We start from the raw sequence: 27,935 nt of genomic DNA on the forward strand, positions 1-27,935 counted from the left end.
TAGACCTCAGTGGGGCTGGTTACAGTATGCTTTTGGACTTCAATGGAAGCAGATGCGTTTTGGGCTTACGCAGGAAGAAGTTTGCTATATGTTTGCTTTGAGAAACAATAAGTACAGTTTGTACTTTCATATGATACATACTTAAAGACTTTGGACGATTGATTAAGAATGATATCCTGTGTTCTCAACACCGAGAAACTACATCCTATCTATAAATGTGCCTGTATGATGAATTAATACAAGATGTTTACAAGTAAACAATATATGTTACCTTTTAAAAAAGACTTTGTTTTTTGTCTCTGAGTGCATATTTTAAACTAAGAGCTTTCAAAGGAGAATATATGTTTTGGGGAACTGCAATTTCAACTTCAACTTCAAAGAAACATTCTAAAACTCTGCTAGCTAAATATATGTTTTGTGCAGTGGCATGTCTTTGTCCCAGGCAGTTCAAAGACATAGTCTATCACAGTGGTTCTCAACCTGTGGGTCGCCAGATGTTTTGGCCTTCAACTCCCAGAAATGCTAACAGCAGGTAAACTGGTTGGGATTTCTAGGAGTTGTCAGCCAAAACACCTGGTTGTAGGCCAAAACACCAGGCTGAGAACCACTGGTTTATCAGTTTAACAGTTGAGTTACCTGTGTGCCATTATATGAATTCTTGTGAACATCACTTTTTCAAAGGGTTGACTTTCTAACAAGGTCATGCCTTTCCTTGACTAGTGGTTTCAAAAGATAGTCTCTAGATATTCATGGAGATTCACATTTGCCAAAAAGATACGACATCATTTTCTTTCCAAAATGGTTATGAATGCCATTTTTTGCAAAACAGATTTAATAAGCCAATTACTCAGCTTTTGTTATTAGTGCATCCTTGCCTTACTCTGAGAAGCTCATACACATTTGGTTAAATCCATTGCCTGCCATGAGTTCCAGTAATTATTAGCGTTTTTGCTCCATCACAGAAATACATATTCTATGGAGTAGCTCCACTTTTTGGTATGATATGCAAGTAAGAAAGCAAGCCCCAAACACCATGTTGCTCAAGATTAGAGCAAATAAAGTGTCCAATTGGAGAAGCTCAGAGCAAGCATGCCTTGACACTTCCCTTTTTATCTGAGATCTTAAGCCATTTCAGAACTTTAATGCTATTAAAGAACTTGTCATCAGTAATATATTTCCCACTATTTTGTGAGATATAATGAGCCACCATGAAGCAGAAGAAAAAACTCCCACAGGCAGTTGATCCCAACAGGATAGAAGCAGTATGAAATTATCTTAAGCGAGCTATTGTGACATGCTTACTAATACAGTCAGCCAACAGGTAAAACCAACTTTCCCATTGAGCAAGAACACAACATGTTACTTGCCTCATCCATGAAATTTAATTTTCACAGTCACTGATATTACCCTGACAAAGCTTATTTTCTTATTTTAAGCATCCTTAATTTTAACTGCAGAAAATAAGTTTTCTAAATCCACGTGAACAAACAAAAAACCTGTTCAGGCATCAGTCTAAATGTGTACATAATGAAAAGGAGACAAAGATGTGAACATACAAGACAACCTCTGTGTTCATGGGACCAGTACCTAACCTGCTTCCAACAAAATGCATATCGTATTTAAAGCCTTCTTAAATTATTAAAGCAGTATTAAAACAAAAGCTATCAAAAGGACTACATTGAAAAGATATCTTCCCAAATAATCTAACCTGTTTACAGACAGATCTACAAAAATTATAGTTGGCCAGTAAAAATCCACCAGTAAAAGGAGTGTTGGAAGAAGAGGTCAAAGCAAAAAAAAAAAAAAAAAAAAAAAAAAACCAGGATAATGTCCACAAAGTGGGGCATTTTGTTCAAATATAAGTCCTAAATGAAAGTCCCTTCAGAGTAACTTGTTGCCCACCTGCCTATCTGTCCATCCATACATCTCAAATATTTATAGCTTGCTTTATAGTAGGCATAGGCAAACTTCGGCCCTCCTGGTGTTTTGGACTTCAACTCCCACAAATCCTGGCCTCAGGCCCCTTCCTGTTCCCCCTCAGCCGCTTAAGCAAAATGAACAGTATATGCTAATTTAAAGGGTACCATGATCAAAACCTAGTTCATAAAGGTGGAATATGCCTGCCATCACTCACCTGGCTGTGTACATTTTGCATACAAAACACTTCTTGGTCCATAACCAGGGTTTTCGAGTTAGTAAGGGATAGAGGCTCCTATCCAGGCAATCATCCTGATGAATAAGCCTGGCACAGAGAAAGAAATTGGTTAGATTGAAACAGTGAACTGAAATTTAAACACTACAAATGTAAAGTCTCTGAAAAATTTTAAGCCATTGAGGGGGAAAATAATTTTCAGAAAAGTTGAAAAACTGAATATTAATTATCAGTTACAAATGGTGCCCCCCCCTCTCTCTCTATATATATATATGTAATCCCAGTCAGTTTACCAGCTGTTAGAAATTGTGGGTGTTGAAGTCCAAAACACCTGGAGGGCCAAAGTTTGCCCATGCCGGAGTTACAAGGTCCTGAACTGAAAGATATATCTAAACTATAAGAGACTTATTGAGGTTTGTTAGTTTGAGGAGCAGGCAAAAAATAAAAAATACATAATTATTATTATTAGTAGAACAGAAGCAATTATTTTGCCTTTATTAGTTCTCCATAACATCACAATGCTCTAATTTCCATAAAAAGAAATGAGAAAAAGAAATTAGGACTCTTGTGATTTGATACTGTACATAGTTTTATATACATGTCTTCATTGCTTACATAGTTTTTAGAAATGATTTTGGGGAAGGAAATACATGTGCACCTGGTAGACATAAGAATATCTGCACTAACAATCTGCACTATTGGCAGGCTACCACAAGTTCAGAAGAGTTTGACGTTGAAGAAGCCTGAGAGGCACTGTTAATGAGTAACAATTTACCTGATATCTGTGATGATAACAATGTGCTCACAGTCTCCTTGGTGACAGTACAGGTACGGAAAACCTATTTTGATGTTCAAGTCCTTAAATGTGTAGTCTTCCATTTTAGCAGACTGAAGATTTGAATAGCCTCTGTTGCGAGATTCGGACCACTCAATAATTGTGCTGAAATGATTATAGTCAATATTATTGCTACTTCTCTAAAATTTAAGACTATATTCCTTTAATAGTAAAGAAACAAAGTATCAGAACAAGACATTGATGGAATACTGTTACTAGGTGAAGTGACCCTCTGATGTCACTTGATTGGCTGCTGTTAAGTGAAGAATTGGCTGCTGCTAGGAAAGGTTGCCCCTTGTGATGTGACTGGGACAGAAATGTGGCATGTGTATGAGGAGAAGGGATGAAAGAAGGAAAAACATTGTTGCCTAAAATACATTGTGAGGAAGGCTTTCTCACAGCTGGAGAATGGAGAAAGTAGGCGAGCTGAGGTTCCAACAACATCCAGGCAATACAAGGTATATACGCTAGTAGGGTAAACAAAATCTGAAGGGCAATATGTTAGGGATAACTGATGTAGAATATATGGTAGTTTCCAACTTGGGTTCCCACGTTGGTGGACTACAGTTTTAATCATCCATGACCACCACCTATATTGATTATTATGAGAGTTGTAGTCAAACATATGGGGAGCCATTGTTGGGAACCACAGTAATAATATGTAGGTGACATTATAGGGGCAAAATATGGGACTCCCAACTACACAGTCCTTATGCAACACCTCCCTAGGTGCTCCCATCATTCCCTTTCCTCTTCCTGTTATATCAATTTCTAAGGTACTATTGAGTTCTCTCGTAATCTGGAAAAATTCAAAGTCCTGGCATCGTCTTAGGACAGCTATTCAATCACATGCGGTATTGCTAAAACACTAAAATCACATTCAGCAAAGGATCCCCCCAGGCAGCAATCAGCCAGGCTTTGAAGCTACAAGGCCATTAAATGCTAATCAAGGTGTTCAACTTCAACATTTACACCTGCCTCAAGTAAGCTAGAGTTCTTTCTCCCACCTTGGACATTCCAGATATATAAATCTCATTTGCCTAGTTTCCAACAGATTTCCCAACCTCTGAGGGTGCCTGCCATAGGTGTGGGTGAAATGTCAGGAGAGAATGCTTCTGGAATGTGGTTAGAGAGCCTGAAAAACTCACAGCAGGCCAGTGATTCCAGCCATGAAAGCCTTCAACAACACATTCAGCATTCTCTGAGATCTCTGCAGACATTTAAATTCTTTACCTGCTTAGGTCTCTGCACTCTGGGTACCTTCTATCATCATAAAAAACACCTTCGAAATAAAAGAAAGCTGACTTGTAAAGATCCTGCAGAAACGAGGAAATGTAAGGAGAAACAAGGGGAGAAAAGGATTACTTTGATAATCAGTATGTGGAAGATTTCACCTCCTGTCCTAATGTTCCATCTGAATTCTGCAAGGCTGATCCTGATTGCTTGAGTGCAGTTGTTCTTTCCACAAGCCAGGTCAGAACTGCCAGCAACTTTTATACTCTTTGATTATTGATCCTGATGCTATAGACATATTTAGTGCCTGCCCCACAACTGAGCCATTTTTCCCTCATTGGAATTCCATAAAAGCCTGAGCCTCCTCTACAACAGGAGCAAGAATCACCTGTCCCTCTAGATCAGTGGTTCCCAACCTTTTTTTTGACCAGGAACCACTTCACGAGAGACACTCTCCACCATTAGTACCAAAAGGGTTACAAATCAGTTTTTGGTCAACTTTAGATTCGGTTTGGTTATTTGGGGCACCGATTCAGAAAATTGCATTGGATAAACCACATCAGCTCTAGTTTCTGATAGAGAACATATGCCATCCAGTAGTCGCCACCTGCTCACACAGAAAACCATATTTAATAATCTAGAGCTGATGTGGTGATAGTAATCTTTCATGGGTAGTCAGCCTCTCCCCTCCTGACATCCCCGTTGCCTCGGCATTATAAGAGGGTTTTGTGAGACCAGTTGCTCTTGTTGCCGTGTGGTTTTGAGGCAACACTGTAGTAATGGTGAGGCCGCGGACCATATTTTTTTCTTGGGGACCACAGGTTGGGAACCACTGCTCTATATCAGTGTTCCTCAGAATCTGCTCCTCCAGGTGTTTTGGACTTCAGCCCCTACAATTCCTGACAGCTAGTAAGTTGGCTTGGATTTCTGGGAGCTGAAGTCTATAACACCTGAAGGGTCAAAGTTTGCTCATGCCTGTTCTAGATGCTGTTGGACTGTGACTCCCAGCATTTCTCACTATTGACTATGTTGACTAGAGCTGCTGGGAGCCACAATCCAATCGCATGATTGCCATCCTCATTAAAATCAACAGGCAACGAACATGAGGATTATGGATTAGTTTAGTAAGTGTTTGTTTAGAATGTGTATAGGTTGTAAATTGTAAATAAAGGTATGTTAGTTACAGAAAGTGAGTTGAAATCGTCTAAAAAGATCCACAGAAACAAACATCACAGGGAATTAACCCTTCCTTTGCTATCCGAAATGGACCTGTTCCAACTTACAAACATATTCAACTTAAGAACAAGAACCTATCTTGTTCATAACTTGGGGACTGCCTGCATACAGCACATTCCTGGGGTTAGGGACACGGGACCATCACAAAAAAACCCCAAGAATATTATATAATTATTTATTTTGCCTGAAGATCATCTCCTCTAGGAATCCCTTGATCCTTGAGTGTGATGCTATGATCAATTTCCAGTGAAAGTCACAAAGGAGAACCTTGAGATACCTAGACAGAACAATTTGAAGAAGACCCCCCTTTTTAAGGAAAATACTAGAAATTAAAGTTACAATACCTTGCTGATGTTTTCAGGACCTTGATCAGGATTATTGCTGAATTCCCCTCCAATCTGAAGGTCACTGACACAGGAAATGGAATCTCTCAGTTCAGTAAGTTTCTGGCTACCAAGAACCAACACTGTCTGATATGGCTTTTGAAGCTTATGCTATGAACAACACAAAGAACAAAGATCAACTAAAATACAAACAAAAACATAACATCTCTCTAGCTTTATTTTTGAATCAGGTGGGGGAAAGTGTCGGCTTAATACAATCATCACTCCTATTGTGTCCCCTCTAAAATCTCAGGAGCTGCCACCCCTACAAAGCCTTAAATTGCTGCATAACAGGGAATAATTTAAAATTTATGTCAGTTCATTTGCGAATTATATTGCTTAGCATCTCCATGAAGCAGCTGGGAGAGATCATCTGGAATTTTGGAGTCTGATTCCATCTGTACGCAGATGACGTCAAACTCTATCACTCTTTTCCACCTGCTGCTAAGGAGGCTGTTCAGGTCCTGAACCGGTGATGGCGGCTGTGACAGTCTAGATGAGAGCGAAATAAAGGAAATAAAAAGAAAGTTACTAACCTTCTGAAATATAACAGGGTAGTAAATATTGAGAGTTAAGACAAGCTCTCCTTCCTTGACTAAGTTGGCTGGATCTTTTGGCTTCTTTCCAATTGCGTGAGACTCCTAATGAATGAGAACACTGAAATTGCATGTGAATGTTTAACTAAAAAATACTGTGTGGCAAATTAAAAAACAAATGCAAACCGATTTTCAAAAACCCAGCCCCCTTGATGGACTCAAATACTGGGCTCAAATATTGTTAAGACACACAACTTCTGAATGATAACCACAGTGGTTATCATGGTGGCTGGTGCCTTGAGGATGTTCTCAAAGTAAATTAGTGTTCTGGGATAGGAGACGCTATTTATTTATCGTGTCAGAAGCAAATTGAGAATACAGTTATAATGTATAGAAAAACCACAAAGTTAAACACTTGACAACATATTAAATTTCCTTTGGCCAGAAGCGGGCCTCTTGGAGTGCCTCTGATGTTGCTGTAAGGAGGTCCTCCATTGTGCATGTGACAGGGCTCAGGGTTAGTAGTAAGTGGTCTTCTGTGTGCTCAGGGAGGAGTTTCTCATCACTGTAGCTAATATATAAACGGAGGAAGAGCCTTGCTGCATCAAAGCATCAAAGCTCCTTCTTGTCCAGAATCATGTTTTGCACTCCCAATTTACTAGATTTCTAAAGGTAGCTTGTAATCAGGATATGGGTGAAATAGAAGGTTCCATTGTGGTTGCCCTCCATAATAAATAAAGGGGCACATAATCTCAGATTCTGGAATAAGAATATCCAGTCAATGCTCCCCATTTGTGGGTTTGATTTAACAGATAATAGATTTTTCACAGATGTCATTAAAATGTTTTCTACAAATCTCTGTGCCCTTCCAGGCTCTTTACGGTCAATTTCCACTGGAAGTTCTTCATAGAGTCATGCTGGAGGATCTAGAGATTCCAGCAGAAAACACCTCTCTGGGAATCTCTAGGTCTTCCAACTGAAGTTGACCATAAGGTCATCAGGGAGACCTAGGTCTTGTTTACATTGGGATATACTCCATTTCTTAGACTCTTTGAACATGATTCCAAATGCATCCAATTACACTATGTTGATGCGGTGGTGAAATGTGCTAAATTCTTGTGCTGCTAAACTGCTGTCCTGAAGGTCAGCAGTTCGAATCTGCCAGACAAGGTGAGTTCCCACTGTTAGCCCAGCTCTGGCCAACCTAGCAGTTTGAAAACATGCAAATGTGAGTAGATCAATAGGTACCGCTTTGGTGGGAAAGGCATAAGACACTCCAAACAGTCATGCTGGTCACATGACCAGCAAGTGACAATGCAAAGGAGAAGGCTCTGGCTTTGTTTGTGTTTGTGTGTTTCAGCGTACTGTAACAAGGCATTGAATGTTTGCCGATATCTGTTTACACTGTAATCCGCTCTGAGTCCCCACAGGGAGAAGGATGGAATATAAACAAAGTGTTGTTGTTGTTCTTGTTGTTGTTGTTGTTGTTAGTATTATTATTATTTTATATACAACAAGATTAGTACACAGCAAACAAGATCACTATGCTGGCTTTTGGATTTGAACACGTCAGACATTTCCCAAGTGTCTAGGACTGTGTGATGTATCGGCGAATAATGTGTGCAGATCGCGAAATAGGGTGGCCTCTTTGAAGCTGACAGATGGTAATTTTGTCAGCGCTGATTGTTTTTAAGTGCAAGCTATTATAATCATCATCATATTAGCTGTATTCCGTCAATAATCTAATGGACTCCACCTGCAAAATGTTGCAGAAAGATAAGCTAAGTTTTTCAGCTCTTTTTTCCAGCTGAAAAACCCTCCCTCAGCTTATATTCGAGTCAAGCCTGGCTGGCCATGGAGGAGGAAGAGGGGGAGGATGAGCGGTGGCTGTGGCACTGGAGACCCCAGGAGAGCTTGGAGACTCCATGTTCAGCCTTCCGATTAGGCCACCTTTGGCCAAGGAAACCCCCCCGCTGCCACTTCTGGCAAGGCCACCTCTGGCCTCCGTCTTCAGCCTCTGGGAGCAGTGTGGCTTTGGCCAGATGTTCTGTTGTGCCCCAGGAAGGAAGGAAGCAGCTTGAGGAAGGAGGGGGGAGGCAGACTAGATGGAAGCAGCGGTGGGCATGCTTGCCGGCCACTTCACTCAGCCAAAGGTGATCTCACCAGAAGTGAGGCCACCTCCGGCTGAGTGAAGCAGCAGGCAAGTGCGCCCACCACCGCCACTTCCAGCAAGGCTGCCTCCAGCCTCCTTCTTCACGCTGGCTTGCGCTGGGCACAGAGGACGCAGCGGGCGCAGAGGAGGAGGACCTCCGCTCACAGTGACCTGCCTACATGCCTGCCTGACTTCTGGGGCCAGGAGGCGAAAACTCATTATTGTTGTTGTTGTTGAGGCTGGGTGGCCATCTGTCAGGAGTGCTTTGATTGTGCTTTTGGTGCATGAAGGCAGAAGGGATTTTTGCTATTATTATTATTATTATTATTATTATTATTATTATTATTATTGAGGCTGGATGACCGTATGTCAGGGGTGCTTAGATTGTGCTTTTGCTGCATGAAGGCTGAAGGGGGTTGGACTAGATGGCCCAAGGGATCTCTCCAACTCTATTATTATTATTATTATTATTATTATTATTATTATTATTATTATTGAGGCTGGGTGAACATGGTAAACATTCAAAAACATTTAGACTACTGATGTCTCAATTAATGTAATTTTATTGGTATCTATTTTTATTTTGAAATTTACTCATAGCTGCTGCACTTTCCACCTTCTCGGCTTATACTCAAGTCAATAAGTTTTCCCAGTCTTTTGTGGTAAAGTTATGTGCCTCAGCTAATATTCAGGTTGGCTTATACTTGAGTATATATGGTAATTGCAAACTGGATTCTAATTGTGTTTTTTAATTTAATACAGTTCTGAGGAGTTGTTTTTAGATGTGATCGTAAACTCAGTATGCATTCCATCAGCTAAAATCTTGCAAAAATAGTCGTTTGAGACTTCAAGGCTACGTCACTGTGTAATATTAGGAGGAAAATGATAAAAAGTAATATAGGGAGGCATTTGAATAGATTGGGAGGAGCCAGCAATCCATGGTGTGATGAGTCAAAGCAGAGCAGTTTCAAAACATAACAACTGGCTTTGATGGGGTAGGTATGCATCCTGTTTGAATACAGTATGCATCTAGTCCTAAAAAAATACAGGATGCATACTGATATAAACAGAGTATATCCCAATGTGATAAGGTCCCTAGAATATGTTGTCTCAGTTAAAATAAACATTTCTAAATGGTGGCTGTTCCACATTTGCAGGGGTCTTGCACCTCTAACTCTAGCAAATGTGGAGGCCTGACGGTAGTAAATCATATCACTATCCCCCATGAACTGATCTTATTCCTTTCTAGAATTTTCTATGTCAGCACTTATCAACTATATCTTCTAGCATTAAATACTACTCTTAGGCAATATCCTGTTTGGGGGGGGGGGGGGGGACCGGCTTCCATCGATCTGTTCTGATGACAAGATGCATGGAAGGGAAAGCTTCTTTTACATACATACACAGACAGTGTATTATTTCTCTCAAAATAAAATCAAAAGAGGCACAGAATGAGGTAATCCAAAAGATCATCTAAGACATGATAACAAAAAGTTAATATGAAATTAAGCAATCATCATGTTAAAGCACCATCACATTTTCAAAAATCAAAGATCATTTTAAAAACACAGTAAAATTTAAAGAGAGTGTGCCTGATTCCCATAAATATTTTTTCTGCAACTGATTAATCACTGAAAAGCAGTTTGAATAAGGTTTGCTAGCAAAAGGAGACAGAAGAAGAGCCCTGCCTATGGTGCATCTACACTGCAGAACAGTAGTTTCCAGACTTTTTTTGACCAGGGACCACTTTGACCAGGTGACACTTGATCAAGGACCACTTTGACCAAGGACCACTCTCCAACATTAGTACCAAAAGGGTTACAAATCAGTTTCTGGTCAACTTTGGATTTGGTTTGGTTATTTGAGGTGCTGATTCAAAAATTGCATTGGATAGACCACATAGTTCTAGTTTCTGATACAGAACATTTGCCATCCGGTAGTCGTCATTTGCTCGCCCACAGAAAACCATATTTAATAACCTAGAGCTGATGTAGTAGTAGTAATATTTCGTGGGTAGGCAGCCTCTCCCCTCCCAACATCCCCGCTGCCTTGGCACTATAAGAGGGTTCTGCATGACCAATCGCTCTCACTGCCGTGACGTTTCAAGGCAACAGTGTAATAATGGTGAGACCCCAGACCATATTTTTGTTCTTGCAGACCACTGGTGGTCCACGGACCACAGGTTGGGAACCACTGTTGTAGAATTATTGTAGCTTGACACCACTTTAACTGACATGGCTCAGTGCTATGGAATCCTGACAATTGTAGTTTAACAGAGAAGACTAAAGACCTTGCAAAACTACAACTTCCATGGGCAGGGAAAGGAGGGGGGGGCAATTCAGATTCTGAATATACAGCTGCTCTGTTATCTGGTGGGAAGAAAAAGGAGGGTGCACCCCACATATGATTGCACCCTTGTTTCAACCTGTCCTACTGAGAACAGCTGCAGCTCCACTGCAGTGATAACTCTGGGCTGTATGACTTTTTAGGCCATAATGTGCACTGTTTCTGTACTGTGATTGTGTGCCTCCAAGTCATTTCCACTTGACCTGAAGGCATACCTTGGAAAGATCTTTTCAGAAGAGGTTTGTCATGCCTTCCTCTGACTTGTCCATAATCACCCAGTAGGCTTCCATGGATCAGCAGGTATTTGAACCCTGACCTCCAGGGTCATAGCCAAATGCTCAAACCATTTGGTGACTCCCAAATAAACTAAAGCACTTCAAGCAACTTGATTTAACGGTGAGTTTGCTATTAATGCTTATGTAACCTTGACTATTTCATTTCTGTACTAGGAATGCATGGAACTGGAAATTCTTAGTATACAAATTCTTCCAGTGGCGCAGGTTATTACAGCACCATCTGTCAGCTGTGAAAGACAAAGCCCAGGAGAGTTTGGGGGACATTTTCCAGGAGTAAAACCTTGAATTTACATAATAAAATCCCTGACCCAATCAACAGGAGTGGCAAAAACCAGATCAGCTAGAGATTGACGATGGAAACAGCTCTAATCTTATATGGCAATCATCCTAGATAAGTGAGCCACAGGATGTAGTAATCCAAAAATGTGGTAATCTGTCAAGATCTGATACATGGAAAACGATGACACACTGCAAGAAAAGAGTTCTGATTAAAGTGACATCTACACTGTAGAATTAATGCTGTTCAACGTCACTTCAACTGCTGTGGCTCACTGTTATGGAATCCTAGGATCTGTAGTTTGATGAGGTACCAGCATTCTCTAGTACAGTGCTACAGCTCCCATGATTCTACAGCATTGATCTAGGGCAGTGAAAGTGGTGTCAACTTGCATTAATTCTACAGTGTAGATACACCCTAAGGTTCATACCCTGCTTCTCTGAAAATAAGACAGTGTCTTATGTTAAATCTTGCTCCCAAAAATGTGCTTATTTTCAGGGGATGTCTTAATTTCCCATGAAGAAGAATTCACACTTATTGTTGAACAAAGAAAAATGAACATTTATTATATACTGTACAGTAGTTGTCAGTATATAATAAATATATTGGTCTTCACACACAGGGCCACAAAAAATAAGGGTCATAAAGTACCTAGCTCCCATATACTGTCTGAAGACTGTAACAGCCTCCCAGAGCAGTTCCTGGACCACTTGTACAGAAGGGAGGGTATTGCAGTATCTGGCCACCAGGGGGAGCATGCATCCAAACAAAAACTTTGATAGGTCTTACTTTCGGGAGAGGCCTTATATTTAGCAATTCAGCAAGACCTCTACTAGGTCTTATTGTCGGGAAAACAAGGTATCAAACATATCCTACCGAGCTGTGGCACAGCTTGTTAGTAGCCAGCTGCCTTAAATTACTACTTACTGAGAGGTCATGAGTTCGAAGCTAGCCCGGGTTGAAGTAAGCTCCCCCATTAATAGTCTAGCTTGCTATCGGCCTATGCAGCCCAAAAGACAGTTGCATCTATCACACAGGAAATTTAGGTACCACTTTATGGAGTGGGGGGGGGGGGGGTAATTTAATTAATTTATGACGCCATAAAACCTTCCAGCAGCATGTAGAAGAACGAGGAAGTACTCCATCAAAGGGCTCAATGGCACAAGTGGACAGTGAAGTGGCAGCTCCCCCCCGTGGCCAGAATCGAGCATACCCTCATGAAGGCGGAAAAGCTGGAATATTAAATTGCCTCTGTTTCTGTCTATATATGTTGTATGTCTAAATTGCATTGAATGTTTGCCCTGTATATGTGCATTGTAATCCGCCCTGAGTCCCTTGTGGGGTGAGAAGGGCAGAATACAAATACTGTAAATAAATAAACAAACAAACAAACAAACAAATCCTAAGATAACAAGGCTCTAAAGCAGCAAGTCTTTATGACCACAATAAAATGTAGAAACAAGACTTCTGGAATGAAAGACACGATGGAACATTGGACAAAGAAGCTCTAATATCATCAACAGCCTTCTTACATCGTGCTGTAAACAAGGGGTTATGATTTGGCACTGAGCAACCAAAAAGAATTCCTGGGTTTGCCCTGAACAGCTCAATTAAAACATCAGTTCAAATAGAAATTTCTGTGCCAGAGTTTATTAGATGAGGGATCAAAACCAGAACTGCCTTAACGCTGATAAATGTGACTGCATTTTAAAAAATCATGCATTGTTCTGGTCACACCATCTCCAAAAAGGGAAATGCAGAGATGGAAAAGTACGATTTAAACGATTTTGCAGCATCTTTCCTTAAGAGAAGGCAAAAGTTCTCTCAATTTTTTAGCTTACGAGATTGGTTATAAAACAGAAGACCCTGGGAGAGCTTTGTAAAAATATAGAGATATGCGTCGGGAACTTGCACCCAAAGGAGCATAAAACAAATCTTTAACAGTCAGTGCAGATCAGCTTTTCTCATCTAGTGATTCCCAGATGTGCTGGACTACAACTCCCATCAACCTCCAACCCGTATAAGCAATGGAAGGGGTTATAATTCCACATATATGCAAAAAAAAACAAGGTGAAGGTGGCTGGCAAAGGGTAACAATTTCTTGGTTTGGAGAAATTTTTGTAATAGCAAAATTCGGCAGCCTTCCAGGTCTTGTTAGACTGCAACCTGGCCTGTAGCCGAGGGGGGGGGGGGGGTGTCAGGGATTCAAACCCCTCACCCACCCACCCCCTCCGAAATTTTTCAGGTTATTTATTTATTTATTTATTGCTATTTTGGGCCTTACTAACCTTGCATACCTTGCATCTTATACCTTTTATGGAGCACTAAGTGTCTTTGGACCGTATTAAAAATGTTGTTGTGTTATCAAACTACTGTTCATGATTTGCTTTAAAAGGTTTCAACCCCGCCGCCCCCCCCCCCCCCCATTTTTTTTTCTGGCTACGGCCCTGACTGCAACACCTAGTCAGCATAGGCCATGGTGAGGAATACAAAGAGTAGCAGGTTAGTAATATGTACATGGAAGGCTGCCCAATTCTGAGCCCTGCTGTATAACCAGCACCCCCTCCCCCCAAAGTCAATCCGTGTAGCCCCACAATAGGAACAGGATCTTAATTTAGGTTTTCCTCTGTACTTGGATTAGTTATATCAGTCAGCTGGAATACACAGTAAGGGGTCTTACCATCTCATAGATAAATGTTTCTTGTCTGCATGCACGATCTACAATGATTGTTTTTTCTCGTCTCTCAAGAGCCTTCTGTCTGATTCTGCAGAACAGAGGAAGATAAAGGAGGAGAGAAAGCAATGGAGTTATACAACCATAAAACTTTATCAGTGTAAGCATCTAAAAGCAGGACCTGAAAGACTCAGACTACAATACACATTTTATCTAAAAGTCTTAGAAGCCAGTACTAAAATACTCACTTGTAGACAGAATATGTTGTGATTTCTTGGAATCGAGTTTATATTTAATATTGACTGCAGGAAGCAAGCTATGTAAAACATTAACAACTAAAAATAGCTGGATAGCCATAAATCCTGTTACCTATAAATCCCATAAAACGGAAAATGATTTATAAACAGTAACAGTGAGCCCTCCACATTTGCTGGCATTAGGGGTGCCCCCCGCCTGAACAAATAAAATAAATTGTATTATTACCTGAGAAAACATCTGTCTAATAATCTCTTGGTCTTCCAGCATGACTCTATGGTTGACTTCTGCCAGAAGTTGATCTTAAAATAATGGTGGAGGACCTAGAGCAGTGGTTCTCAACCTGGGGTCCCCAGATGTTTTTGGTCTACAACTCCCAGAAATCCCAGCCAGTATACCAGCTGTTAGGATTTCTGGGAGTTGAAGGCCAAAAACATCTGGGGACCCCAGGTTGAGAACCACTGACCTAGAGTCTCCTAGAGAGAACATTTTAACCAGATTTGTGAATAATCACATCCTCAAAATCAGAACTGCTAACATAGAAAGACAACTGTATACTCACAAGAAGGTAAAAAGGTAAAGGTTTTCCCTTACATTAAGTCTAGTTGTGTTCAATTCTGGGAGGTGGTGCTCATCTCTATTTCTAGGCTGAAGAGCCGGCATTGTCCGCACACACCTCCAAGGTCATGTGGCCGGCATGACTGCATGGAGCGCTGTTACCTTCCCACCAGAGAGGTACCTATTGATCTACTCACATTTGCATGTTTTCAAACTGCTAAGTTGGCAGAAGCTGGGTCTGACAGTGGGAGCTCATCCCACTCCTGGGATTTGAACCGCCAGCAAGTTCAGCAGCTCAACAATTTAACCCACTGCGCCACTACAGGAAGTATTTATTTTATGTATGAAAAACCACAAACTTGCAACTTTCAGTATGCAAACAACCTCACAGGAAGTGATATGAACACTATCATGTTCATCAAAATTTAATTATTAAATAATAAAATAATCAACATTTCTTTAGTGGCTTTTAGTTGCCACAATATGCCTTAAATAACTGCCATCATTGTTATTGTTTCAGCACAAATCTGAAAGATGATCAGAAGCAGCACCACATAAAATCAGAGCAAAAGCTTATTTAATTCAGGATTTGTGTCAGATATTGGCCAATCAGTTGCTTTTGGGAAGCTCACTAGCCAGGCCTAATTATGTCACATTCCTGAGCAACTTACATACAGGAGCATACTGCTTCTGATGTCATCTCTTTTTCCAATAGAGTTACAAGGTTGGTAGAAGCAGGGTATGCTGTGGATGTAGCATATCTTGATTTCAGTAAGGCCTTTGACAAAGTCCTCCATGACCTTCTTATAAGCAAACTAGTAAATTGTGGGCTAGGCAATGCTGCTACTAGGTGATCTGTAATTGGTTAAGTGACAGAACCCAAAAGATGTTCACCAATGGTTCCACTTCATCCTGGAAAGAAGTGACGAGTGGAGTACTGCAGGTTTTGGTCTTGGGCCCAGTACTGTTCAACATCTTTATTAATGACTTGGATGAAGGTTTAGAGGGCGTGCTTATCAAGTTTGCAGATGATACCAAATTTGGAGGGATAGCTAATACTCCAGAAAACTGGATTGGAATTTAAAATTACCATAACAGCTTAGAGAACTGGACCAAAACTAACAAAATGAATTTCCACAAGGACAAAATGAATTTCTACAAGATACCACACTTTGGTAGAAAAAATGATATGAAAAGATACAGGATGGGTGATGCCTGGCTTGACAATAGTACATGTGAAGAAGATCTTGGAGTCTTTGTGAAAAACAAGTTGAACATGAGCTAACAGTACTATACAGCAGCTAAAAAAGCCAATGGGATTTTGGGCTGCATCAAAAGGACTATAGTCTCTAGATCGAGAGAAGTCATGGTGCCCCTCTATTCTGCTTTAGTTTGTTCTCACCTGGAATACAGTGTTCAGTTCTGGGCACCACAGTTTAAAAGAGATATTGACAAATTGGAAGGTGTCCAGATGAGGGTGAGTCAAACGATCAAAGGTCTGGAGACCATGCCCTATGAGGAGTGTCTTAAAGAATTGGGTATGTTTAGCATGCAGAAGAGAAGGCTGAGAGGAGACATGAAAGTCATTTATAAATATGTGAAAGGGTGTCATATAGAAGCAGGAGCAGGCTTGTTTCCTGCTGCCCTGGAAACTAGAACCGAACATTAGGAAGAACTTCCTGACGGTACAGGCTGTGCAACCCTCTGTCTCAGAGTGTGGTGGAAGCTCCTTCCTTGGAAGCTTTTAAACAGAGGCTGGGTGCCCATCTGTCAGGGGTACTTTGATTGTGCTTTTCCTGCATGGCAGGGGGTTGGACTAGATGAGCCATGTGCTCTCTTCCAACTCTATTATTCTACGATTCTATAATTAAGGAGGTAGCATGTAGACATTCTTACTAGCAGCTATTCATAGTCTCCACATCTATGAATATATTCAAACCTCTTATAGAGCTACCTATATTGCCAGCCATCACAACTTCTTGTGGCAAGGAATTCCACAGTGAAACTATATGCTGCATGAAGAAATATTTCCCTTTATCTGCATGAAGAAATGCTTCCAAATATCCCACCAATTTAGAAATACTTCCTTTTATCTGCATGAAGAAATGCTTCTCTGTACTTTCTCCTCACTGTACATAATGTTAAGTATTCTCACCGCACCTTCCCTTATTCGTAAGCTAATAAGCATCAATTAGTGTAACTTTTCCTCTTGGAGGAGCTCATAATTCTCTGCTACATTTGCAGCTTTCCAGCTCCTCTTTAGGTGTGGCAACCAGGACTAATCATGCCAAATGTGGAATTTGTCATTTTTATAACAAAAGCACACTGGATTGATATTAAAGACTTTTATATATTCTTACGATCTGAAAGAAAATTGGCTTAAAATGTTTTATAGATGGTATATTACACCACATAAAATATCCAAATGTTGTAAGAATGCATCCAACAAATGTTGGAAATGTGAACAACAAACTGGAACATTTTTTCATACATGGTGGACTTGCCCAAAAGCAGAAATGTTTTGGAAGGACATAAATGAAATCATACAGAAGATTTTAAAAATTCAAATTCAAAGAGAACCTGAATATTTTCTATTAGGAATGTTGGAGATAGAAGAAGATACGAATAAAGAGATGTTGTTTTATTTTTTGACAACTGCAGTCAGAATAGTATATGCCAGGAATTGGAGATTAAAAGAGATACCGAAAAGAGAGGAATGGCTGAACAAAGTATTAGAGATCATGAATATGGACCAACTTACTTATTGGCTATCACTAAATCAAGACTTACCAAAGAAACTAACTGGGACCTAATAAAGGAATACTTTAGACAGTTGAATATAGAGCTTATTTGCTAAAAACAATCAATCATAAGGATAAAGTACACGGAGGGGAAATATTCTAACTATCAGACAATGCTAGTATTAAAACAGACTAAACGTCCATCAAAAACAAGAAGAAAGTCAAGCAATATTTTTAAAAATATTTTTTCTTTTTCTCCTTTTCTTTTCTCCATTTTTATTTTTATGTTGTGCGGACATATACACCTTTTTTCTTCTCTCATGTTCCTCCTCCCTCCTCTCTTCCTTCCTACTTTTCTATAAATGAAATTGTTCCCCCACTTTCAATGCAAAATAAATCTTTTTTAAATTCTTTTCTTTTTTTCTCTCCTTTTAAACAAAACCTTAATTTTAGATAAGATAGATAGATACTATTTTCTTGAGCTATCTAATGAAGATTCCTTTATGGGTCAGTTTTTGTCGGTTCAGATCCCATGTTCAGACATAAAACCATATGGATATGTTTTGGGTGCCACAACATGCAACACCTTATAGTAATTTACATAGATTTGCTGTTTCCATGCTCCATTCATTTTGCAATGCATTTTGTTCCCACCACACCCTTAATTCATGAGTCATCTAATTAGAAGTTTTAAAACTGTAATTCCAATGCAGATCACTGACACAGTTGATTGCCCACATCTTTCCATCACAAGTGTCACAGAATCCTAGAGGTGGAAGACCAGTAGAGCCATTTAGTCCAGCCCACAATGTGCCATAATAAACCGCTAAAGCACTCCTGAAAGATGCCCACCCAACCTATGTTTAAAGACCTACAAATTTGGAAAGTTCATCACCCTACAAGGAAGTCAATTCCATTTCTGAACTGCTTACGGGAAAGTATCAAGACACTGTAACAGAGGAAGCCATATTACATGTATGCACTTCACAATGTGATGAGACATGCAATAAGGCCTCCTCTGAAGATCCTAAGTTTCTGGCTGACCCATACCAGATGAGATGGCCTTTCAGATATCCTGCCCAAAATCATTTACAGTAGAGTCTCACTTATCCAACCTTCACTCATCCAATGTTCTGTATTATCCAACGCAGTTTGCCTCCTGCCCAGATCCACAGCTGTTTCAATACATTGCGATGTTTTGGTGCTAAATTTATAAATATAGTAATTACTACATAACGTTACCATGTATTGAACTGCTTTTTCTGTTGATTTGTTGTAAAACATGATGTTTTGGTGCTTAATTTGTAAAATCATAATGTACTTTGATAGGCTTTTCCTTAATCCTTCCTTATTATCTAACATTTTCGCTTATCCAATGTTCTACCAGTTCATTTAGGTCGGATAAGCGAGGCTCTACTATATCTGAAAACTAGGTTTGCAAGTCTGCACCAGCACATTGAATTGAGCTCAGAAACAAACGGGAAGACATTGCATTTCTTGCAGGAATTGTAGCATATGGTCCCTAATATGCACACCTGACCTGGTCGGGTTAGTGCATTCCAGGCCAGATCTACACTGCCATAATTGTTTATTTGTTCAGTCACTTTAGACACTTTGTGACTTCATGAACCAGCCCATGCCAGTTTCCTGTCAACCATGGCCACCCTCAGCTCCTTCAAGGTCAATCCAGTCACTTCAAGGATACCATCTATCCATCTTGCCCTTGGCTGGCCCCTCTTCCTTTTTCCTTCTATTTTCCCCACCATCATTATCTTCTCCAAGTTTTCCTGTCTTCACATTATGTGGCCAAAGTACTTCCTCTTTGCCTCTAATATCCTTCCCTCCAATGAGCAGTCGGGCTTTATTTCCTGGAGTATGGAATGGTTAGATCAGGGGTCCTCAAGCTAAGGCCCGAGGGCTAGATACAATCCTCCAAGGTCATTTACCCGGCCCTCGCTCAGGGTCAACCTAAGCCTGAAACGACTTGAAAGTACACAACAACAACAACAATCCTATCTTATCAGCCAAAAGCAGGCTCATGCTTCCCATTGAAATACTAATAAGTTTATATTTGTTAATGTTGTTCTTAATTTTAATTATTATATTGTTTTAAGTGTTTTTTGCATTACAAATAAGATATTTACAGTGTGCATAGGAATTCATTCATGCTTTTCTCACACTATAATCCCCCTCCTCCAACAGTTTGAGGGACTTTGCCTGGCCATCTCTTTATAAAGTTTGAGGACCCCTGGGTTAGATCTTCTTGCAATCCAAGGTACACTCAGAATTTTCCTCCAGCACCACAGTTCAAAAGTGTCTGTCCTCCTTCACTCATCCTTCCTTATGGTCCAGCAGTGGTATTCCATCCATAGGTTACGATGGAATACCACTGCTTTAACTATGTGGATCTTCGTTGCCAGTGTGATGTCTCTACTCTTTACTATTTTATCAAGTTTGGTCATTGCTCTCCTCCAAGAAGTAAACATCTTCTGATCTCCTGGCTGCAGTCTGTGTCTGCAGTAATTATCGCTCCTAAAAATATGAAGTCTGTCACTGCCTCCACATTTTCTCCCTCTATTTGCTGGCGGTCCGGTTGCCATAATCTTGGGTTTTTGGTGTTTAACAGCAACCCAGCTTTTGCACTTTCTTCTTTCAGCTTGGTTAGAAGGCTCCTCCTCACTTTCAGATTATTATTTCACACTATAATTTCAGATTATCAAAGCAGATAATCTACATTATCTGCTTTGAACTGTCTTATATGAGTCCACACTGCCATATAATCCTGTTCAAAACAGATAATCTGGATTTTATATGGCAATGTAGAAGGGGCCATAGAAGTTTAATCAAGAGGTAAGGAAGGCAGGAACCACTGTGTCCAGATCTGCCTTCCCCCAAAATAGGACGCAGCTAAGGCATCACTTAAAGATAGGCAAAAGTTAAGATGGCCATTGACTTCCAAGGAGCAGCATTGAGGCTAAGAGCTGCTGCAAGCTATGGACCTAATCATTTAGAAAGAGAGCAACCCTATCCCGAAGAGGTTGTGATCAAAATTCCAGGTTGATTTTCCTACTGAAAAGGAGAAAAATATTGGACTTCCACACTCAGCCCTCCACATTTGCAGTGGTTAATGGCACAAGAACTCCATGAAAGTGGAAAACCCACAAATATCTCCAGGAACAGGGCAAGGCAGCCTTGCCAATCCCTGAAGGTATCCCCCACCTCTTCTGAAACTTATGGAGGTGCACTTATAGATCAACTTTGGCAGTCGGCTGGAGCACAGACTTTCAGATTCGGTCAAAAAGCTGCTCATTGCTGATCTGGCGTCACACAACTTTGGTAGAGGAAGGGGAACAGTGAACTACTTTGCCAACCAACTCTAAGGGTTGAAGCATGAATGTTCACATGGTGGCCTCAGACCTCAAGAAAGGGAAGCTGCAAAGCTGTGAATAATCAAATATGTGAATCCAATACCCATGAAAGTAAAAGTGTTCCACATTCTTGATCTTCATCTGTACTTTGAATTAAGCCTGGAAACGAATTCAAAGCCACTACAGTTGATAAAGTACGTGCATAATGAGATCATAATGGCCAGTCTTCATTAACTGCTTGTTTTGATGCCATTGCAATTTCCTCAAAAGCATCTTCGTGCAGAACACATCATAGTAGGCTAATCAATTACAGCTACAAAGCTGGATTTTTTAAAAAAAGGCCAATGTTCTTCAAAGAAGATAATCTCTCAGAATAACAGTGAGTGTTTCAAATTCTTTAGCCACAGCCATTTATATTCATATGCCTAAGCAATTACATATTAAGTATTTCCTGGATGAGAAACAATCAGAAAAGTCCGGAAACCACACAACAACCCAATCAGAACTATGCTAGGAAAAACATTTCTAGGGAGAAAACTCATTAGGAACAGAGTGGCTATTAGTTCCACCACCTTTTTTTCAGAACACATGCCCTCTGCTTATGCTGTTTACCATCTTTCTTTTGCTTCCTCACCCGTATGTCTTTCTGTACTGCCTCCTACCCTTTCTTACCTCTGAATGACCACCTGCTTGCTTTTTCCTGCCTATCAAAAGCTGTTCCTCAGTTCCCTGAGCTCTGTTTCAGCATGCCTTCTCCCTTGGCTGGATGGGGTGGGCAAATAAACACAATGCTAGTGCTTTCCCAACAAATCAGAGACTTAATAATGCAGGTAAACAACCTGTACAACCTCTGCATCAATGGACAAAAGATGCAGAAAAAGGATGGACCAAATACAATGCCAGTGGGAGCAGTAGCTCTTCTGCTAATGTGTTCTGCTATACAATAAACTAGTGTAGTGCAGAAGTTGGGGACTTCCTAAAAAATGTTCAGCTACAGTAGTATGCAATGGAGCCAGTAGTAAACAATGATGGCAGCTGGGTTGTTGTAGGTTTTTCAGGCTATATGGCCATGTTCTAGAAGCATACTCTCTCCCGACGTTTTGCCTGCATCTAAGGCAAGCATCCTCAGAGGCAAGCATTCTCACAACCTCTGAGGATGCTTGTCATAGATGTAGGTGAAACGTCAGGAGAGAATGCTTCTAGAACATGGCCATATAGCCTGAAAAACCTACAACAACCCAGTGATTCCAGCCATGAAAGCCTTTGACAAATGATGGGAGATGTTTCCAATAACATGTGGAAAGCAGCATGTTCTCTATCCCTGACCAAACATAATAAAGGTGCATTGAACTGTGCTAAAGATTTAGTCCTTGAACTAGGGGTGAATCTATACTGTGGAATGGACAAAGTTTTATACCTTTTATACTACCATAGCTCAATGCAGTGAAATATAGGGAATTGCAGTTTGTGGAGGCACCAGCACCTTTTAGGAGAGATAGCTAAAAGCCTTGTAAAACTATAGCTCCCAGAAGTCCATAGCATTGAATCATTACAGTTAAAATTGTGGAGCCCCCAGTGGCGCAATGAGTTAAACCCTTGTGCCAGCAGGACTGCTGACCAAAAGGTCGGCGGTTTGAATCTGGGCAGTGGGTGAGCTCCTGTCTGTCAGCTCCAGCTTCCCATGCGGGGACATGAGAGAAGCCTTTTACAGGATGGTAAAACATCCTGGCATCCCCTGGCCAACGTCCTTGCAGACAGCCAATTCTCTCACACCAGATGCAACTTGCAGTTTCTCAAGTCGCTCCTGACATGAAAAAAAAGTTAACATTGTGCCAAACTACATTCATTCTAAAATGCAGATGCACCCAAAGATAAAACTGGAGAGCTGCACACTGGATGCAATGCACTAACACTGTTGGGTGCAACCCGCTATAATGAGACATTTTGTCATCACAACTCCCAATACTGATCGGATCTTATCAGATGAAAAGGGCTTTGCTGCTCAGGGGTGCAAACAGACAGGGGCTTCAAGGCAACCATAAGTAATACATCGTGCAAACCAACTTCTTTATGTGCATATCTGTATCAGTGGACAGAAAAGTGAGATTATTTTTCTTGCTTCAAATGTTGTATTATTCCTATTAACACACACAGATGAATGCAGGCATGAGGTTTGCTTCAAATAATTATCACAATATATAAGAATACATGCTAACAATATTAATGACATTGCAAAACCAATATGGATTTCTGATGGAAATGAAATTCAATATACCTAAGGGTTAATAAATTGGTGTCTTCAGGTATAACCTCTGTATTTTCCTTCGCTGGTCCCATCAGCGCATCAACTCTAGGAGGGGAAAAAACAGCAATGAATAATAACAATGACAACAATAATCATAATACATTTATTAGAATTACTACTCATATTTTCACATGGCTAAGGCTTTACATTCAATATAATTGAATGTAAAGCCTCACCAAACCACAACTCTCACCAAACTACATCTCTCATAATTCCATAGCATTGACCGAGGGCAATTAAAGTGGTGTCAAACTGCATTAATTCTACAGGGTAGAAGCACTCTCGGTTTACTTACAAAGGCTAACAGTATTCTCACCCTATTCAAACTTCAGCTGGTAGACTTCGTATCCTAGTGACCTCTACATACTCATGTAAAAGTTGCTCTCATGTATAAGTCTAGGACAGGTTTTGTGAGTGAAAATGATGGATTTTTATATGACCAGTGCTTCCTTGTTTTAGAGAAGAGTTAAGGTACAGTATTAATCTTGACCATGGATAAGTCAATCCAGTTTTTTTGGGGTTGATTCTTTGGCTACAATTTCCAGACTTATACATGAGTATGTAGGGTACGTCTTTTGCCTAATGTGCATCATACCCCATGAAACGTGAAAAATTAGACGGAGAACATTCGTGCTACAATTGGACAGGGTGCAGGCCTCAATGAGGAGTGTGCTGTCACACGCACCCAAGCTGCTTTAAATGTCTTTAAGTGCTAGCGTGTCTTTCTATCAGCCTGGAGGGTGCTGGGTTGCCTTCCTGTTTGAGCAAGGAACCCCACAGAATCATTGTCAATGCTATTGCTTTAGAGAAAGTATAACGATTTATTAATTGGTCTTGGGCCTACCTCCACCCAGGCACTATCTTGATTTCCCCACAACAAAGTCCATACTTAAAGGCTGAAGGTAACTAGTTGTTCTTGAAGTCACTGCTAGTGGATGTTTCTGGAGATGAAGGCCAGACGAAAGATTCCCATGCTCACTTTCTCTGGCAAAGGGGCCTCTTGGGCATTGGGTGCTCAAGGAGATCAGGCTGGAGGCTGAGAGAGCAGGTCTCTCCTATTGAGGACTGGCACCTTGCTGAAGGTGCTGGAAACTCCACAGGCTGCCACTGACCAGCGGTAAATCAGTATAGTCGAATGAGTTCCCAGAATAGTGGTAGTTATTGCCACCTGAAGACAGGCGGACAAATGTCAGCGTGCTGGAAGAAGAAAAGATCACCAGCATTGAAGCGATGGTCCTCTGCGGTCAACTCCGCTGGACCAGCTACGCTGTCTGAATGCCTGATCACTGTCTCCCAAAGCAGCTACTTTACTCTGAACTCAAGAATGGGAAACAGAATGTTGGTGGACAGGAACAGAGATTCAAAGATGGGCTCAAAGCCAACCTTAAAAACTGTGGCATAGACACCGAGAACTGTGAAGCCCTGGCCCTTGGGCACTCTAGCTGGAGGTCAGCTGTGACCAGCAGTGCTGTAGAATTTGAAGAGGCACAAATGAAGGGTGAAAGAGAGAAATGTGCCAAGAGGAAGGCGTTGTCAAGCCAACCCCGACTGGAACCGCCTTCTAACTGGAAACCGATGCTCTCACTGCGGGAGAATATGCAGGTCAAGAATAGGGCTCCACAGCCACCTACGGACCCACCACCAAGACACATCACTTGGAGGACCATCATCCTCAGTCTATGAAGGATCGCCTAAGTAAAGTAAGGTGGTTATTGGTTTGAAATGGCTTGTCCAAGACTGGATCTCACTGGGACTAACTGCAGACACGTCTTGCTTCCAAGATTCCCTGGTGGTAATAACTCTAATCTAAAATGGCTCTTTAAGCTCCACCCTCATAAAACTAACAGAAAAGTGACTAGTCTAAAACTATGGGTGAGGAAGCCTGACAAAAGGAATTTTTATAGAGTTCCAGCACAAGGAGACTCCAAAGATCAGCCTTGGACCACTCCTTGAAACATGGAAGGTGCCCACAGATTCTGGCTATTAGCAAAGAGAAGAATGTTTCCTTTTTTCCTTTTTCCTGAAACAGGGATTATGGGGTTTAAAACATTAAACAAGTAGGTTTGTCAATCAACTGGTAGCATGCTGTATTTATATTGCAGGGCAGTAGGAAGTTATGGGTGAGAGCCCAAGAATGTTGTTCGCTGCCAATACTACAATTCAGGAGAATTAAGCTGAAGCTCAGTTAATAATACAAATATCTTTGTGTTTTTACATTACAGACTGTGGGACAGGATGAGCCTTGGATAACTTTGAAATGGAAATCCACTGTTAATAAAGCAGACCGGAAGCGGTCATCCAAACACAAATTCCAAGTGGATTGCAGCAGAAGTTAAACTTACTGAATCCTTCCTTCAAAATTCTAGGCCTCAAAAACAAACACCCTTAGTTCAGCGTAACAAAAGGTTTGTCTACATGGCACTGTAGAATTAATGCAGTTTGACACCACTTCAAGATGGTCATGATTTCATGGGAAATGCAGTTTTAAAGGGTCTTTGTCCTTCTTTGCCAGGGATTGCTACTGTTTTGGGGAGAACTACAAATCCCAGGATTACATAGCATTAAGCCATGGGAGTTAAAGTGGGGTCAAACTCCATTCATTCTATATAGCTAGCTTATCAGGTGTTTTATTAGGAGCCCCCAGTGGCAAAATGGGTTAAACCCTTCTGCTGGCAAGACTGAGGACTGACAGGTCGGAGGTTCAAATCAATGGGGAGCGCGGATGAGCTCCCTCTGTCAGTTCCGGCTCCCCATGCGGGCACATGAGAGAAGCCTCCAATAAGGATGGTAAAACATCAAAACATCTGGGCATCCCCCTGGGCAATGTTCTTTCAGACAGCCAATTATCTCACACCAAAAGTGACTTGCAGTTTCTCAAGTCGCTACTGGCATGAAAAATGTGTTTTATTTGTTTGTTTGTTTGTTTATTTATTTATATCCTGCTTTATCTCTCCATGCGGATTCTCAAAGCAGCTCAAAACTTAAAATATACAACAGTAGTAATTCTAGTTTAGATTATTACTATATCACAATATTATTATTATATATTATTATATTGTATTGTTATTTTGGACTTCTATTTAATATTAGTATTACTATATTACAATATTATTGCGACCATTATTACATATTATATTACAATATTATTATTATATATTATATTGTATTATTATTTTGAACTTCTATTTAATATTAGCATTACTATATTACAATATTATTATAATGTATTATTATAGTGTATTATTATTTTGGACTTCAACTCCCAGAAGCCTTAGCCATTTTGGCCAATGGCGAGGCATTCTGGGAGCTGGAGTTCAAAACATCCGGAAGACCAAGAGTTTTTCCGGTGATTCCAACAGGAAAGTCTTCCAGGCGTTGTGGACTTCGATTCCCAGAAGCCTCGGCTGTTTCCAACAATGGCGAGGCATTCTGGGAGCTGGAGTCCAAAACGTTAGGAAGAGTAAGGTTTGTCATAGGGGTTCCTTTTGGACTTCAACTCCCAGAAGCTTCGGCTGCTGTGGCGAATAGCGAGGGGTTCTGGGAGTTGAAGTCCACATACCTGCAGACCGCCCTTAGCTCGGCCGCGACTTCTGGCGCGCACTGAAACTCTGCGACCAACGCGGCATCCTCCTCCTCCTCCCCCTCCCCTTGGTCTTCATCCTTGAGGGCCAGGTCCTCCTCTCGTAGCGCCTCCTTCCATAAAGCCCCGAAGGTGCCCACGTGGAACATCCGGGAATTCCGCTCCGGCGTTTCATACTCAGGAACGTTCCTTTCCGCGCCACTCATGCTGCTGCTACTGCTTCCAGCCATTTTCTGCAGCAGCGGAGCAGGAAGGGGGGGGAGGGAGAAAAGATGCGCGCGGTGCACTGTGGGACGTGTAGTTCCTTCACTAGGAAGCCGGCTCTGGCGTAGTTTGCCCTCCGTATCCGCGGTCCCTCCGTATCCGCGGGCTCAATTTTTTCTTTAAATTCCACAAGCCAATCTTGTGTATGGCATAATTATAGAGAAAGTATCTGAGTATTCCTTGCTTTAAAAAAAACCTTGTGAAATTAATGGGGTCATTATAAGTCAAAGGCCCATACACTTAGAGTAGGCATGAGTAAACCTGGGCCCTCCAGGTGTTTTGGACTCCAACTCCCACAATCCCCAACAGCCTCAGGCCCTTTCCTTTTTCCCCTCAGCCGCTTAAGCGATTGGGATTAGGGATTGTGGGAGTTGGAGTCCAAAACACCTGGAGGGCCCAGGTTTACTCATGCCTGACATAGAGGCTTTGCTATGTTTGGTGCCATTTTCACCCTTAACAATCCAACTTTTACTTAAAACCTGTATTAACAACTGAGAGCCAAGTCCTCAAAAAGTCTATACGTGTGTTTACTCGGCTTTGTATCTTCTTTCGTCAACTCTGATGTGACTAAACATTGTTGGTTCATGTTAGCTAATGTTTGAGCTCTGTAAAATATTTCCAGATGGAGTTACAGTGTAACTGATGAGGTCAATAGCCTCCCTTTGCTGCTGCAAGCTAAGGAAGACAGTGAACTGCTTTGGGTTTGGTTGTTGCTGAAAGGAGTTCTCTTTGGGTTGCTAAAGG

The 27,935-nt window shown here is 41.0% G+C and overlaps 1 protein-coding gene across 1 annotated transcript in view; it reads right to left on the reverse strand.

Annotated features, from left to right (window-relative positions):
- SNAPC3 (small nuclear RNA activating complex polypeptide 3) overlaps positions 1-27,196 on the reverse strand; it is a 30,905-nt gene extending 3,709 nt beyond the window's left edge. Inside the window, exons 1-8 of the mRNA XM_060762409.2 lie at positions 26,907-27,196; positions 23,318-23,392; positions 14,127-14,211; positions 6,376-6,480; positions 5,801-5,950; positions 4,221-4,303; positions 2,928-3,092; positions 2,135-2,242 (exon numbers count right to left, since the gene is read on the reverse strand). Of these exons, the coding sequence (XP_060618392.2) occupies positions 2,135-2,242; positions 2,928-3,092; positions 4,221-4,303; positions 5,801-5,950; positions 6,376-6,480; positions 14,127-14,211; positions 23,318-23,392; positions 26,907-27,157 (1,022 nt within the window). The 5' untranslated portion in view covers positions 27,158-27,196. The remainder of the gene's footprint in view (positions 1-2,134; positions 2,243-2,927; positions 3,093-4,220; positions 4,304-5,800; positions 5,951-6,375; positions 6,481-14,126; positions 14,212-23,317; positions 23,393-26,906) is intronic.
- Positions 27,197-27,935: the final 739 nt, after the last annotated feature.

This window comes from Anolis sagrei, chromosome 2, assembly GCF_037176765.1.
Source record: "Anolis sagrei isolate rAnoSag1 chromosome 2, rAnoSag1.mat, whole genome shotgun sequence".
In the NCBI taxonomy this organism is placed as follows: Eukaryota; Metazoa; Chordata; class Lepidosauria; order Squamata; family Dactyloidae; genus Anolis; species Anolis sagrei.